Source organism: Ranitomeya imitator, chromosome 2 (assembly GCF_032444005.1).
Source record: "Ranitomeya imitator isolate aRanImi1 chromosome 2, aRanImi1.pri, whole genome shotgun sequence".
Lineage (NCBI taxonomy): Eukaryota > Metazoa > Chordata > Amphibia > Anura > Dendrobatidae > Ranitomeya > Ranitomeya imitator.
Window position 1 is genome coordinate 253,911,517 of NC_091283.1, and position 15,076 is coordinate 253,926,592.

General features: G+C 44.6%; 1 protein-coding gene across 1 annotated transcript in view; it reads left to right on the plus strand.

Moving 5' to 3' along the window:
* The window catches only part of LOC138662953 (oocyte zinc finger protein XlCOF6-like), a 51,364-nt gene that overhangs the window by 14,646 nt on the left and 21,642 nt on the right, over positions 1-15,076 (plus strand). The window contains exons 2-6 of the mRNA XM_069748965.1: positions 11,884-12,033; positions 12,163-12,342; positions 12,425-12,548; positions 12,632-12,729; positions 12,928-13,018. Of these exons, the coding sequence (XP_069605066.1) occupies positions 11,884-12,033; positions 12,163-12,342; positions 12,425-12,548; positions 12,632-12,729; positions 12,928-13,018 (643 nt within the window). The remainder of the gene's footprint in view (positions 1-11,883; positions 12,034-12,162; positions 12,343-12,424; positions 12,549-12,631; positions 12,730-12,927; positions 13,019-15,076) is intronic.

Consider the following 15,076-nt stretch of genomic DNA (forward strand, 5'->3'; position numbering starts at 1 on the left):
GCCCCGGATCCAAGATGGCCGCGGATCCGGGTCCTGCAGGGAGGGAGGTGGCCTCACAGAGCCTGCTCAGAGCAGGCACTGTGAAGCCTGCAGCGCTGCTAGTCAGATCAGTGATCTGACAGAGTGCTGTGCAAACTGTCAGATCACTGATCTGTGATGTCCCCCCCGGGACAAAGTAAAAAAGTAAAAAAAAATTTTTCCAAATGTGTAAAAAAAAAAAAAAAAAATATTATTCCCATAAATACATTTCTTCATCTAAATAAAAAAAAACCCAATAAAAGTACACATATTTAGTATCGCCGCATCCGTAACGACCCGACCTATAAAACTGTCCAACTAGTTAACCCCTTCAGTAAACACCGTAAGAAAAAAAAAAAAAAACGAGGCAAAAAACAACGCTTTATTATCATACCGCCGAACAAAAAGTGGAATAACACGTGATCAAAAGGACAGATATAAATAACCATGGTACCGCTGAAAACGTCATATTGTCCCGCAAAAAACGAGCCACCACACAGCATCATCAGCAAAAAAATACAAAAGTTATAGTCCTGAGAATAAAGCGATGCAAAAATAATTATTTTTTCTGTAAAATAGTTTTTATCGGACAAAAGCGCCAAACCATAAAAAAATGATATAAATGAGGTATCTCTGTAATCGTACTGACCTGAAGAATAAAACTGATTTATCAATTTTACCAAACGCGGAACGGTATAAACGCCTCCCCCAATAGAAATTCATGAATAGCTGGTTTTTGGTCATTCTTCCTCACAAAAATCGGAATAAAAAGCGATCAAAAAATGTCACGTGCCCGAAAATGTTTTCAATAAAAACGTCAACTCGTCCCGCAAAAAACAAGACCTCACATGACTCTGTGGACCAAAATATGGAAAAATTATAGCTCTCAAAATGTGGTATTGCAAAAAATATTTTTAGCAATAAAAAGGGTCTTTCAGTGTGTGACGGCTGCCAATCATAAAAGTCCGCTAAAAAACTCGCTATAAAAGTAAATCAAACCCCCCTTCATCACCCCCTTAGTTAGGGAAAAATAAAAAAAATGTATTTATTTCCATTTTCCCATTAGGGCTAGGGTTGGGGCTAGGGCTAGGGCTAGGGTTAGGGCTAGGGTTAGGACTAGGGTTAGGGCTAGGGTTAGGGTTAGGGCTAGGGTTAGGGTTAGGGCTAGGGTTAGGGCTAGGGTTAGAGCTAGGGTTAGGGCTAGGGTTAGGGCTAGGGTTAGGGCTAGGGTTAGGGTTAGGGCTAGGGTTAGGGTTAGGGTTAGGGCTAGGATTAGGGCTAGGGTTAGGGTTGGGGCTACAGTTAGGGTTGGGGCTAAAGTTAGGGTTAGGGTTTAGATTACATTTACAGTTGGGAATAGGGTTGGGATTAGGGTTAGGGGTGTGTCAGGGTTAGAGGTGTGGTTAGGGTTACCGTTGGAATTAGGGTTAGGGGTGTGTTTAGATTAGGGTTTCAGTTATAATTGGGGGCTTTCCACTGTTTAGGCACATCAGGGGCTCTCCAAACACAACATGGCGTCCGATCTCAATTCCAGCCAATTCTGCGTTGAAAAAGTAAAACAGTGCTCCTTCCCTTCCGAGCTCTCCTGTGTGCCCAAACAGGGGTTTACCCTCACATATGGGGTATCAGCATACTCAGGACAAATTGGACAACAACTTTTGTGGACCAATTTCTCCTGTTACCCTTGGGAAAATACAAAACTGGGGGCTAAAAAATAATTTTTGTGGGAAAACAAAAATATTTTATATTTTCACGGCTCTGCGTTATAAACTGTAGTGAAACACTTGGGGGCTCAAAGTTCTCACAACACATCTAGATAAGTTTATTGAGGGGTCTAGTTTCCAATATGGGGTCACTTGTGGGGGGTTTCTACTGTTTAGGTACATTAGGGGCTCTGCAAACGCAATGTGACGCCTGCAGACCAATCCATCTAAGTCTGCATTCCAAATGATGCTCCTTCCCTTCCGAGCCCTCCCATGCGCCCAAACGGTGGTTCCCCCCCACATATCGGGTATCAGCGTACTCAAGACAAATTGGACAACAACATTTAGGGTCCAATTTCTGCTGCTAACGTTGGAAAAATACAAAACTGGGGGCTAAAATATAATTTTTGTGGAAAAAAATTTTTTTTTTATTTGCACGGCTCTGCGTTATAAACTGTAGTGAAATACTTGGGAGTTCAAAGCTCTCACAACACATCAAGATGAGTTCCTTAGGGGGTCTACTTTCCAAAATGGTGTCACTTGTGGGGGGTTTCTACTGTTTAGGTACATTAGGGGCTCTGCAAACGCAATGTGACGCCTGCAGACCAATCCATCTAAGTCTGCATTCCAAATGATGCTCCTTCCCTTCCGAGCCGTCCCATGCGCCCAAACGGTGCTTCCCCCCCCACATATGGGGTATCAGCGTACTCAGGACAAATTGGACAACAACTTTTGGGGTCCAATTTCTCCTGTTACCCTAGGGAAAATACAAAACTGGGGGCTAAAAAATAATTTTTGTGGGAAAAAAATTTTGTTTTATTTTTATGGCTCTGCATTATAAACTTCTGTGAAGCCCTTGGTGGGTCTAAGTGCTCACCACACATCCAGATAAGTTCCTTAGGGGGTCTACTTTCCAAAATGGTGTCACTTGTGGGGGGTTTCAATGTTTGGGCACATCAGTGGCTCTCCAAACGCAACATGGCGTCCCATCTCAATTCCTGTCAATTTTGCATTGAAAAGTCAAACGGCGCTCCTTCCCTTCCGAGCTCTCCCATGCACCCAAACAGTGGTTTACTGCCACATATGGGGTATCAGCGTACTCAGGACAAATTGTACAACAACTTTTAAGGTCCAATTTCTTCTCTTACCCTTGGAAAAATAAAAAATTGGGGGCAAAAATATAATTTTTGTGAAAAAATATGATTTTTTATTTTTACGGTTCTGCATTATAAACTTCTGTGAAGCACTTGGTGGGTCAAAGTGCTCACCACACCTCTAGATAAGTTCCTTAGGGGGTCTACTTTCCAAAATGGTGTCACTTGTGGGGGGTTTCAATGTTTAGGCACATCAGTGGCTCTCCAAACGCAACATGGCGTCCCATCTCAATTTCTGTCAATTTTGCATTGAAATGTCAAACGGCACTCTTTCCCTTCCGAGCTCTCCCATGCGCCCAAACAGTGGTTTACTGCCACATATGGGGTATCAGCGTACTCAGGACAAATTGGACAACAACTTTTGAGGTCCAATCTCTTCTCTTACCCTTGGAAAAATAAAAAATTGGGAGCAAAAATATAATTTTTGTGAAAAAATATGATTTTTTATTTTTACGGTTCTGCATTATAAACTTCTGTGAAGCACTTGGTGGGTCAAAGAGCTCACCACACCTCTAGATAAGTTCCTTAGGGGGTCTACTTTCCAAAATGGTGTCACTTGTGGGGGGTTTCAATGTTTAGGCACATCAGTGGCTCTCCAAACGCAACATGGCGTCCCATCTCAATTTCTGTCAATTTTGCATTGAAAAGTCAAACGGCGCTCCTTCCCTTCCGAGCTCTCCCATGCGCCCAAACAGTGGTTTACTGCCACATATGGGGTATCAGCGTACTCAGGACAAATTGGACAACAACTATTGGGGTCCATTTTCTCCTGTTACCCTTGGTAAAATAAAACAAATTGGAGCTGAAGTAAATTTTTTGTGTAAAAAAGTTAAATGTTCATTTTTATTTAAACATTCCAAAAATTCCTATTAAACACCTGAAGGGTTAATAAACTTCTTGAATGTGGTTTTGAGCACCTTGGGGGGTGCAGTTTTTAGAATGGTGTCACACTTGGACATTTTCTATCATTTAGACCCCTCAAAATGACTTCAAATGAGACGTGGTCCCTAAAAAAAAATGGTGTTGTAAAAATGAGAAATTGCTGGTCAACTTTTAACCCTTATAACTCCCTAACAAAAAAAAAATTGGTTCCAAAATTATGCTGATGTAAAGTAGACATGTGGGAAATGTTACTTATTAAGTATTTTGTGTGACATATCTCTGTGATTTAATTTCATAAAAATTCAAAGTTTGAAAATTGCAAAATTTTCAAAATTTTCGCCAAATTTCCGTTTTTTTCACAAATAAACGCAGGTACTATCAAAGAAATTTTACCACTATCATGAAGTACAATATGTCATGAGAAAACAATGTCAGAATCACCAGGATCCGTTGAAGCGTTCCAGAGTTATAACCTCATAAAGGGACAGTGGTCAGAATTGTAAAAATTGGCCTGGTCATTGACCTGCAAACCACCCTTGGGGGTAAAGGGGTTAAAGGGAATAAAGTTTATGTTCGTGACACCACCTGTGGTATTCGGTCAGTGAGGACCGACGCTGCTTTAAGGGGTCCTCTGGGGTGATGTTATGGCAGCTAGATGGTATAATTTCCCACAGGTGAAGTATATCCCGAGGGCTCCCGGTGTGTAGATGGAAGATGGTGAATGTCGCAGAAAAGAATGAGGACACAGGTTTGCAGTCTCTTTACCTTGTTTAATGAAGTCCTCAGGCAGCCACAGTCCAGGGCACCAGCTCACAGGGCAGGCAGGGTCCGGCCGGCTTGGAGGCAAGTTAGGAGTCCCCTTGTCCAGGTGGAAATCAAAGCCTTCCTCTAGCGCTGTGGTGGTGTAGTACCTTACTGCCTATGGCTTCAGATCAGGTCCTCACAGATGTTCTCTCTCTCTGTCCCCCATATAGGATAGGACATAACCCGTATGACTGGTGACTTGAATCTGTTTATAGGGACTCTAGCACGCACCGGGCTCTAAAGGTGTCGCTGTGTCTCCTAGGTATTAAGGCGGTCAGGTAACGTGAAGTTCAGCTGTCCTGCCGGTCTCTGATGTAAGTCGTAGAGGGCCTTACAGCCTCTGTGTTCCGGCTACCAGTCTCTGCGCCTCAGAAGGAGGCAGCCTGCTCGTGGCTGGTCTCCCGCTGGTATTCTCTCCTGTGCTTCGGTCTCCTACACGCTCACTGCAATACAGTTGGCTTTCTGTAAGTCTCTTTCCAGGAACTGCAGCACTGTAAGAACACAGCTCCGTAAACCCTCTTCTGCCTCAGACTGATCCAGTCTGTTTCCTGGCAAGAACTGTTCTGTCTTTCCCTCCAAACTACCATAAATATATATATATATATATATATATATATATATATATATATATATATATATATATATATATATATATATATGGGGAGTCACCTAGTAAATAGGATTAAAAGCTCCTCCTGGTGGCCTCGAGTGTGAAAGTGTTGCATTCTTGTGTTTACCTGGTGACAGTTATCCTTCCTTTGCCTCCAAGCGTAACATCACTCTCCCCATGGGGAAAGCAATCTTACTGTGATAATCAGGACCCTGGGGCGCCACATATACAACCAGCAAGAACAACAGAAGTACGTGCTCCCCTTGGAAAAGAAGACTGTAGACAAAGATCAAAATGCCACGAAGGGAAGTCAGCCAACTATCAGAAATACAGAAGTGTATTTTCTTCCCATAGCCAGTCACATGAGTAATCACGTGACCGTGATGTTACGTAAGGTCCTGTACCTACAGTGAACCTAGCGGCTACTTACGGCAGCGGTATCATTCTTCCGCTCCACGCTGGTGACGACTCCTGGGTGACTTTTGCCACCGGCCGGGGCAGCGGCCAGGGTCTCCACACTCAGAAGAAAACCTCCGACCACCAAGCACGGATTTTTGCTACAACAGCATTAAAGAACTGGAAGCACTTAGTGATTCATTTAGCATCGCGGCAGAACATGTAATTTAATTCAGTTCTTAACTCAAGTGCCCTCATCTTTTTAACTTACATTTTAGCACTATTGGTCACGTGAAATTTAGGCAAAGTATGATTCTAACTCTTTGCTATAATTTATATACTACTTGGTCCTACCACTACTACGGGCTATCTATGAAATCTATGAGGGTTTGAACCGAGCGCAAATATATTTTCTATAGGTAGTGGGACAAAGGAGTGGTATTGTCTCATTATTTGCAGCACGGGCTCCAGCCATGTAAGTGCCACTGGTGATTGAGTATTTATTTCTACTTTTGAGTATCCAGAAATACATCAGAAAAATGGCACCAAAATATGAGATGCTGAGAGAAAGCCTAAGGCAGCAACAACAACAGATCTGGAAGGAAGAACAGGGACATGAACCGCCATGGCAAGACAAGCCGCTGCATGGAATGTACCATCAACAGATAATGGAGGTGGCTGACATGTAGAAATCCTACCAATGGCTGGAGAAAGCCAGAGGCACTAATCATAGCGGCACAAGAGCCAGCACAAAGTACCAGATCCATAGAAGCAGGAATTTACCACACAAGACAAGACCCAAGGTGCAGACTATGCAAAGAAACCTCAGAAACCATCTAAGTGTATGGGGGCAGTAAAAGGTAACTTATTGGACGCTGCCTCTGGCCCGGCCTAATAGACCTTCATACATTGCAGCCCAGACCCCATTATTAGGCATGTAAGTATCGTAATAACTAGGCCGCCCCATACTATCCAGTACTTGGGGGCGGGGGGCATTCAGCCAAACTCTGTCACCTTCTTAGATGTCATGTTTGCTTTTCACAGCAGCAAGTGGTTAAACTGCCAGGATTTTTGTTGAAGCCTCATCTGTGCCGTCCCTGCAGTGCACATCTATGTTCTGGGCACAAAAAGATTACCATATATACTCGAGTATAAGCCGACCTGAGTATAAGCTGACCCCCCTAATTTTGCCACAAAAAACTGGGAAAACTTAATGACTCGAGTATAAGCCTAGTGTGGGAAATGCAGCAGTTACTGGTAAATGTCAAAAGTAAAAATAGATACCAATAAAAGTAAAATCAATTAAGACATCAGTAGGTTAAGTGTTTTTGAATATCCATATTGAATCAGGAGCCCCATATAATGCTCCATAAAGTTTATGATGGGCCCCATAAGATGCTCCATACAAAAAATATGCCCCATATAATCCTGCATAAAGGTTAATAATGGCCCCATAAGATGCCCCATAGACACATTTGCCCCATATAATGCTGTCCAAATAACAATAACTTTATTAAATCACAACAATATTAAAACCAGACAAACGATACATGATAGGGCTAAAAAGATGACACTAGGGGGTCACCCGCAACATGCAGAGCCCAAGGCAGGGTGTCAACCTAACACAAAAACAATGCTAGCATACAGGGAACGATATTAGATATAATAGTGTGGCCACATAAAACAAGAAAATACCTTTGGCCATAGTCCAAGAACGCTGTATAAAGACAAAATGTCCCTAAGCTCCAATGAGCCATGCACGTTACCTGATGCAGTTGGTCAGTAATGGAGGGACACCCGACCACCCCGACGCGCGTTTCGGTGTGTTACCTTCCTCAGGGGGCGCATAGGCAGACAGGGGGCTAAACCGCATAAATAGGGTCCCGAGGATAAGGCGGCGCAGCTGTGTGCAATAGCACTTCCGCTCAGCCTCAGTGAGCCGGGCGCGAGACGACCGGAAGTACGTGGGGCCCCACGTGACCAGGAAGTCCGCGCACGGTCAACAGAGAGTCGGCGGTACAGAGAGCGCAAGCGCACATGAAATATACAGCAAGCGCCGCCATATTAGTGAGGGGCAACATACGGGCAGAGGGGAGCGGACGCCAAGCTAGTAAAGGTGAATATAAATATACCAGGCGCCATCGTGCGATGCATCACAATAGGCAGTTGCCGCACTGCCTATATAAGTATAAATATAGATATGGGTATACAAACTAAATATAAATATATAGGGGACTAATTGGAAAGTATGATCCATAGTGTATCCTATAGGTGTACATAATAACTAGAGAACCCATCACCTCCATCAACATCCACAATATGTACAATATAAAACAGATATATAAATATAATTAACGCATGTACAGATCTACAATAATTTGGAAGGGATACATTCTCCAATAATAATGATCACTAATAACAACTGGTCACACATTCACAAAATTAATGAAATCATCATTATTATTGGAGAATGTATCCCTTCCAAATTATTGTAGATCTGTACATGCGTTAATTATATTTATATATCTGTTTTATATTGTACATATTGTGGATGTTGATGGAGGTGATGGGTTCTCTAGTTATTATGTACACCTATAGGATACACTATGGATCATACTTTCCAATTAGTCCCCTATATATTTATATTTAGTTTGTATACCCATATCTATATTTATACTTATATAGGCAGTGCGGCAACTGCCTATTGTGATGCATCGCACGATGGCGCCTGGTATATTTATATTCACCTTTACTAGCTTGGCATCCGCTCCCCTCTGCCCGTATGTTGCCCCTCACTAATATGGCGGCGCTTGCTGTATATTTCATGTGCGCTTGCGCTCTCTGTACCGCCGACTCTCTGTTGACCGTGCGCGGACTTCCTGGTCACGTGGGGCCCCACGTACTTCCGGTCGTCTCGCGCCCGGCTCACTGAGGCTGAGCGGAAGTGCTATTGCACACAGCTGCGCCGCCTTATCCTCGGGACCCTATTTATGCGGTTTAGCCCCCTGTCTGCCTATGCGCCCCCCTGAGGAAGGTAACACACCGAAACGCGCGTCAGGGTGGTCGGGTGTCCCTCCATTACTAACCAACTGCATCAGGTAACGTGCATGGCTCATTGGAGCTTAGGGACATTTTGTCTTTATACAGCGTTCTTGGACTATGGCCAAAGGTATTTTCTTGTTTTATGTGGCCACACTATTATATCTAATATCGTTCCCTGTATGCTAGCATTGTTTTTGTGTTAGGTTGACACCCTGCCTTGGGCTCTGCATGTTGCGGGTGACCCCCTAGTGTCATCTTTTTAGCCCTATCATGTATCGTTTGTCTGGTTTTAATATTGTTGTGATTTAATAAAGTTATTGTTATTTGGACTTCATGACTGCTTGGTGCTCCTTTTCTGTTGTATCTGGTACATATTGCAGTTGTCCTTTTGTCCAGGCAGAGGTGGTGGTATACTGAACAGGAATAGAGCAGTGTGTGGTTTCACATACACACACGTTCAGTTTAGATATAATTGGTTTCCACCACCGATAATGCTCTTCGGGATTGTCTTATATACCCATATAATGCTGCACAAATGCTGATTATGGCCCCATAAGATGCTCCATAAAGATATTTGCCCCATATAGTGCTGCACAAACGTTATGGCCCCATAGATGCTCCGTACAAAACACTTGCCCCATATAGTGCTGCACAAATGTTATGGCCCCATAGATGCCCCATACAAAACACTTGCCCCATATAGTGCTGCACAAACGTTATGGCACCATATAGTGCTGCACAAATGTTATGGCCCCATATAGTGCTGCACAAACGTTATGGCCCCATAGATGCTCCATAGAGACACTTGCCCCATTTGCTGTTGCTGCGATAAAAAAAATAAATAATCACATACTCACCTCTCCATCGCTCAGGCCCCCGGCACTTTCAATAGTCACCTGCTCCTCGTTCTGGCGCCACTTCATGTTCAGCACTGACGTTCAGCAGAGGGCTCGCACTAACCACGTCACCGCACCCTCTGACCTGAGTGTCACTGCTGAAGACAGAGCGGTGGCTGTAACGGGAAAAGGTGACTATCGCGCAGCGCTCCCCTCCCCGATATACTCACCTGGTCCTGGTGCTGTGCAGGTCCCTGCTTCCCCGACGCCGCAGCTTTATCCTGTACTGAGCGGTCACCGTTACCGCTCATTACAGTAATGAATATGCAGCTCCACCTCTATGGGAGGTGGAGACACATATTCATTACTGTAATGAGCGGTACCATGTGACTGCTCAGTACAGGAGGACGCTGCTGGCGCCGGGGAAGCCAGGGACCTGCAGGGACCGCGCCTGGAGTAGGTGAGTATTATTATACATCCCCCGCTCCCCCTCCCTTTCCGACCCCTGGGTATGACTTGAGTATAAGCCGAGAGGGGGACTTTCAGCCCAAAAAAGTATATACGGTAATTTCTTTTTAATAAATAATAGAAATAAACCCCATAAATCCCTGTACATGGAGACTTTGGGATCAGATCATTTCTGTCCGCATTGATTGTGGAAACAAAAAATCTTTTCTAAAAGCCTCAAACTTCTGTGTGTGAATCAGAGCTGAGATCTAACGTGATAGAAGATTACAGTGCGGGAAAGACGGGAAACCTTCATATAGAGGCCGGTGGTGATGGAGTCAGTGACCGACTCTGGCCAAATCTGTCTCTAGAGCCGTAGTAGAAGATGAAGATGTCGTCCTCATCATGAAGTAGTTATTTCTCATGTCGCGTGTAATGAATATCTCCTGCAGTATTGCTAATGCCGATTCCAGGGTCGGTAAATGAGCCGAGAATTAGCGTTATGGAAGATGAGTCTATGAGAAACGTATTCAGCTGCCGACTCCGAGGAGGAAACTGCTTGTTGTCTGTGGCCTAAATGGATCGCCCCCAGACACAGGGCCACGGGTTCTCGGTACCGGGCCTCTCTGGTTCGGTTCTGAGGCTGTCACGGTGGCTAGACCCGGTCCGCGACCCTGCTAAGGGGCATCCAATAAAGGTGGTACAGTTTGTCAGGGGTTCGTGATGCCACCTGTGGTGTTCGGTCAGGGTGACCGACGCTGCTGTGGGGTCCGCTGGGGTGATGGAATTGCAGCTGGATGGTATACCTTCCCACAGGTGAAGTATGTCCCCAGGGCTTCCCAGTCGTATAGGTGGTGATGGTGTGAGGTGCAGGCAATAACGAGGACACAAGGTTGCAGTCTCTTTACCTCTTTACTGAAGACTTCAGGATCCTCAATCTAGAGCACGTTTAACAGGGCTATCAGAGACCTGCCGGTCCGATGGGCACTTCCAGAATTTCCCTCGCAGATGGAAATCGTTGCCTACCACTAGCGCCTGTGTGTTGTAGTCCTACCCTGCTGAGCATTCGGAATAGTCCTCACAACTGCTGTTCTCGTTCGTTCTCTACAGCTCTCTCTCTCTCGTTAGTTCCAGATGTTGCTAGTTTCTTGTCCCCCAGGTATATTTTGGCTATGACGCACCCGTATGACGGGAAGGCTTGGAGGTCCTCCAGGACCCTAGAGACGCCCCTCTCCCAATGTTGCCCCCTATGTCTTCTTAGGAAATTTAAGGTAGACAGCCAACCTATAATTAACTGTCCTGCGGAGTTTGAAGTAAGGTCTGAAGTCAGTTACTCCCGCGGTGTTCCGGCCACCGGCTACGTGCCTCAGTAGGATGTTGCCTCAGTCTCACGGCACGACTCCTACTGGTACTCCTTTTTGCTAGATCTCGTTTACACTGTTCCACAATATCCTTCCTTTCTTGTCTCTTTCTTAGGATACCGCCGCAAGGAGGTGCAGGGGCGGATCTGTAACATTCTGTTCTGTTCGCTAGGCACCTGCCAGGTTCCCACGCCTAACAGGGACCCCCCTGTGTCTTCTCCCTGCAACACCCCCTGCCACGGGATGTTGCCTGAATCCAACCCAGTCAGCTTCTGACTCACTTTCTATCCAACCCCTAGTTTTACCAGTGTGAGGAGGGGCCCAATAAATAAAGCCTTTTGCTCCTCCTAGTGGCCGGAGTGTGAAGTGTAATGTGTTCTGGTGATACCTGGTCAGGAGAACTCCTTTAGTGCCATCAGACGTACCATCACTCCCCTTAGTGGCAGAGTGCCATACTGCAACGACCAGATCTCTGGGGCGCTGCATAAATATATAGGATTTATTAGTAGATGTAAAGAAGGGAACTAAATACTGTAAAATAATAAATCTCCTCATATGTTTCCCTTATCTCCAGTAATTGTATTATTACAGGATTCTTATGATGTTACATCGGCTCATCTTCTCATTCAGGTCTCTACAATATCGGATCCTCTCAGTGAAGATCTTCTACAAAAGAATATTTTCCTGATTTACCCATCAAAGATGGATATGGACAGAGACAAGATGGCGGAGAGGATATTACACCTCACCCTAGAGATCCTCTTCCGGCTTACTGGAGAGGTGAGAGATTCTGATGACGTCACATTACATCATTCTTATCTATGGGAATAACAGATGGACAGAACTGGAGAGGTGAGGACTCTGGAAATGTCTGTAGTGAGATTTATTAATGTGTCTCTCCATTACCAGGATTACACAGTGGTGAAGAAGACCTCTAGTGATCGCTGTCAGGACCCTGTGTCTGAGGGATGGGGAAGACCCCTGAGCCCAATCACGGGGCCTCCACCTCACCCCCTGATCCATGAGGACATCAATGACCAGAAGATCCTAGAACTCACCTACAAGATGATTGAGCTGCTGACTGGAGAGGTGACACTGCTGGGAATGCTGGGACATTATACAGTTACACTATGAAGGGATCGGGGGATGACGGTATCATTGTATGTGTCAGGTTCCTATAAGGTGTCAGGATGTCGCTGTCTATTTCTCCATGGAGGAGTGGGAGTATTTAGAAGGACACAGAGATCTGTACAAGAACGTCATAATGGAGGTTCCCCAGCCCCTCACATCTCCAGGTAATAGACAGGACTAAATACACACGGCCTATAATTATCTGTATGTAAAGAATGAATTCACTCCCTGTATGTGTTTCCTCCAGACCTATCCAGTAAGAGGACAACACCAGAGAGATGTCGCCGTCCTCTTCTTCCACAGGACTGTAACCAAGAAGATCCCAGTGCTCCTCAGGATCATCAGGTAGATGGAGAGAAGGTGTCAGGAGATCTCCCCTATGATGTGTAGACGCCGGTGAAGGTCTTGTGCTCAGTCTTGTTTTATCCACCAGTATTATATGTTTTATACTTGTGTAATGAGAACGGTGGAGATGGCAGGATTAGAGCTGATCATAGATGGGACTTCTCCATCTGTCGGTGACTTTTACAATATTTGTTTCAGGGTGAAGATCTGACCCATATTAATACTACAGAGACGTATGTGAGGGGGGATGAGCGGTGTAAAGAGGAGATTCCCACATATGGCTACCCAGGTGAGTAGTGACCACTAAATGCAGAGAGGTCACAGATTCTTCTCATCACCGGCTGTGGCTGCTTCATCGGTGGTGATGTCCGGCCGTATTACCATGATCACCATTTTGCCTCTAGACCACAACATTCGCCTCCAACCAAAACTGTTCAAATAACTTTGGCCATTGAAAGCCCTTTTCTATAGAACTTACAACCTGGTAGCTCCACCTACCCCCTGGGTTTAGGAGACGCTGTTACCTGCCCAGATCTGTGAACCATAAAGCCAAATTATTATTATTATTTATTTATATAGCACCATTGATTCCATGGTGCTGTACATTAGAAGGGGTTACATCAAAATACAGATATAACTTACAGTAAACAAACTAAAAATGACAGACTGATACAGAGAGGAGAGGACCCTTCCCTTGCGGGCTTACATTCTACAGGGTTATGGGGAAGGAGACAGTAGGTCGAAGATTGCAGTAGCTGTGATGGTGCTGAAGTGGCCGTGTGGTCATTACAAGTTGTAAGCTTTCCTGAAGAGATGGGTTTTCAGGTTCTGTCTGAAGGATCTGAATGTGGTTGATAGTCGGACGTATTGGGGCACAGAATTCAAGATGAAGAGAGATATTCAGGAGAAGTCTTGGAGGCGATTGGGTGAGGAGCGAATAAGTGTGTAGGATAGAAGGAGGTCTTGGGAGGACCGGAGATTACATGAGGGAAGATATTGAGAGATTAGTTCAGAGGAGAAAGGTTATGGATGGCTTTGTAGGTCGGTGTTAGTAGTTGAAACTGGATACACTGGGAAATTGGGAGCCAGTGAAGGGATTTGCAAAGAGGGGAAGCAGGAGTGTAGGGAGGAGAGAGATTAATTAGTCCGGAAGCAAAGTTACGGACGGACTGGAGAGGTGCGAGAGTGTTGGAAAATAGGCCACAGAGGAGGATTTTGCAATAGTCGAGGCGGGAGATGATTAGGGCATGCAGAAGCATTTTGGTAGAGTGAGGGCTGAGGAAAGGACGGAATCTGGATATATTTTCAAGCTGGAGGCGACAGGAGGTGTCGAGAGCTTGGATGTGCGGATTGAACGACAGGGCAGAGTCAAGGGTTACTCCGAGGCAGCGGATGTCCGGGACAGAAGAAAGTGTGATTTCATTTATTTTGATAGATAGATCAGGTAGGGAAGATGTGCGAGATGGAGAAAAGATAATTAGCTCAGATTTAGTTTAGCCAAATGACAGCGTACGTAGAATGTGCTGACAAGATAGAAAATCACTTGAAGAAAAATATTATGATGGGCCTGTAAGAGAAAGCGGAGGGTAATGATGCTGTTGGCTTCCTAGAACCCTGAGATCTTATCGGATGAATCTCCCTTCTCTCCGCTCTGTGCTGCTGAATGTGATCATATGGTCCCTACAAGACCAGGTCCAGTCTTTCTGGCCAAACTTCACTTTTATGATGGACAACATTAAATGTGCAGTGAGGCCAAGTGTGAATTTCTGGACAATAGCAGAGTTTCCCTTTATTCTGACTTTTCAATTTGTATTAAAACCGACTAACTTCAGGGAGGATTGTGATAATCTACAGTACAGACCAAAAGTTTGGACACACCTTCTCATTTAAAGATTTTTCTGTATTTTCATGATTATGAAAATTGTAAATTCACACTGAAGGCATCAAAACTATGAATTAACACATGTGGAATTATATACTTAAAAAAAGTGTGAAACAACTGAAATTATGTCTTATATTCTAGGTTCTTCAAAGTAGCCACCTTTTGCTTTGATGACTGCTTTGCACACTCTTGGCATTCTCTTGATGAGCTTCAAGAGATAGTCACCGGAAATGGTTTTCGCTTCACAGGTGTGCCCTGTCAGGTTTAATAAGTGGGATTTCTTGCCTTATAAATAGGGTTGGGACCATCAGTTGTGTTGAGCAGAAGTCTGGTGGATACACAGCTGATAGTCCTACAAAATAGACTGTTAGAATTTGTATCATGGCAAGAAAAAAGCAGCTAAGTAATGAAAAACAAGTGGCCATCATTACTTTAAAAAATGAAGGTCAGTCAGTCCAAAAAATT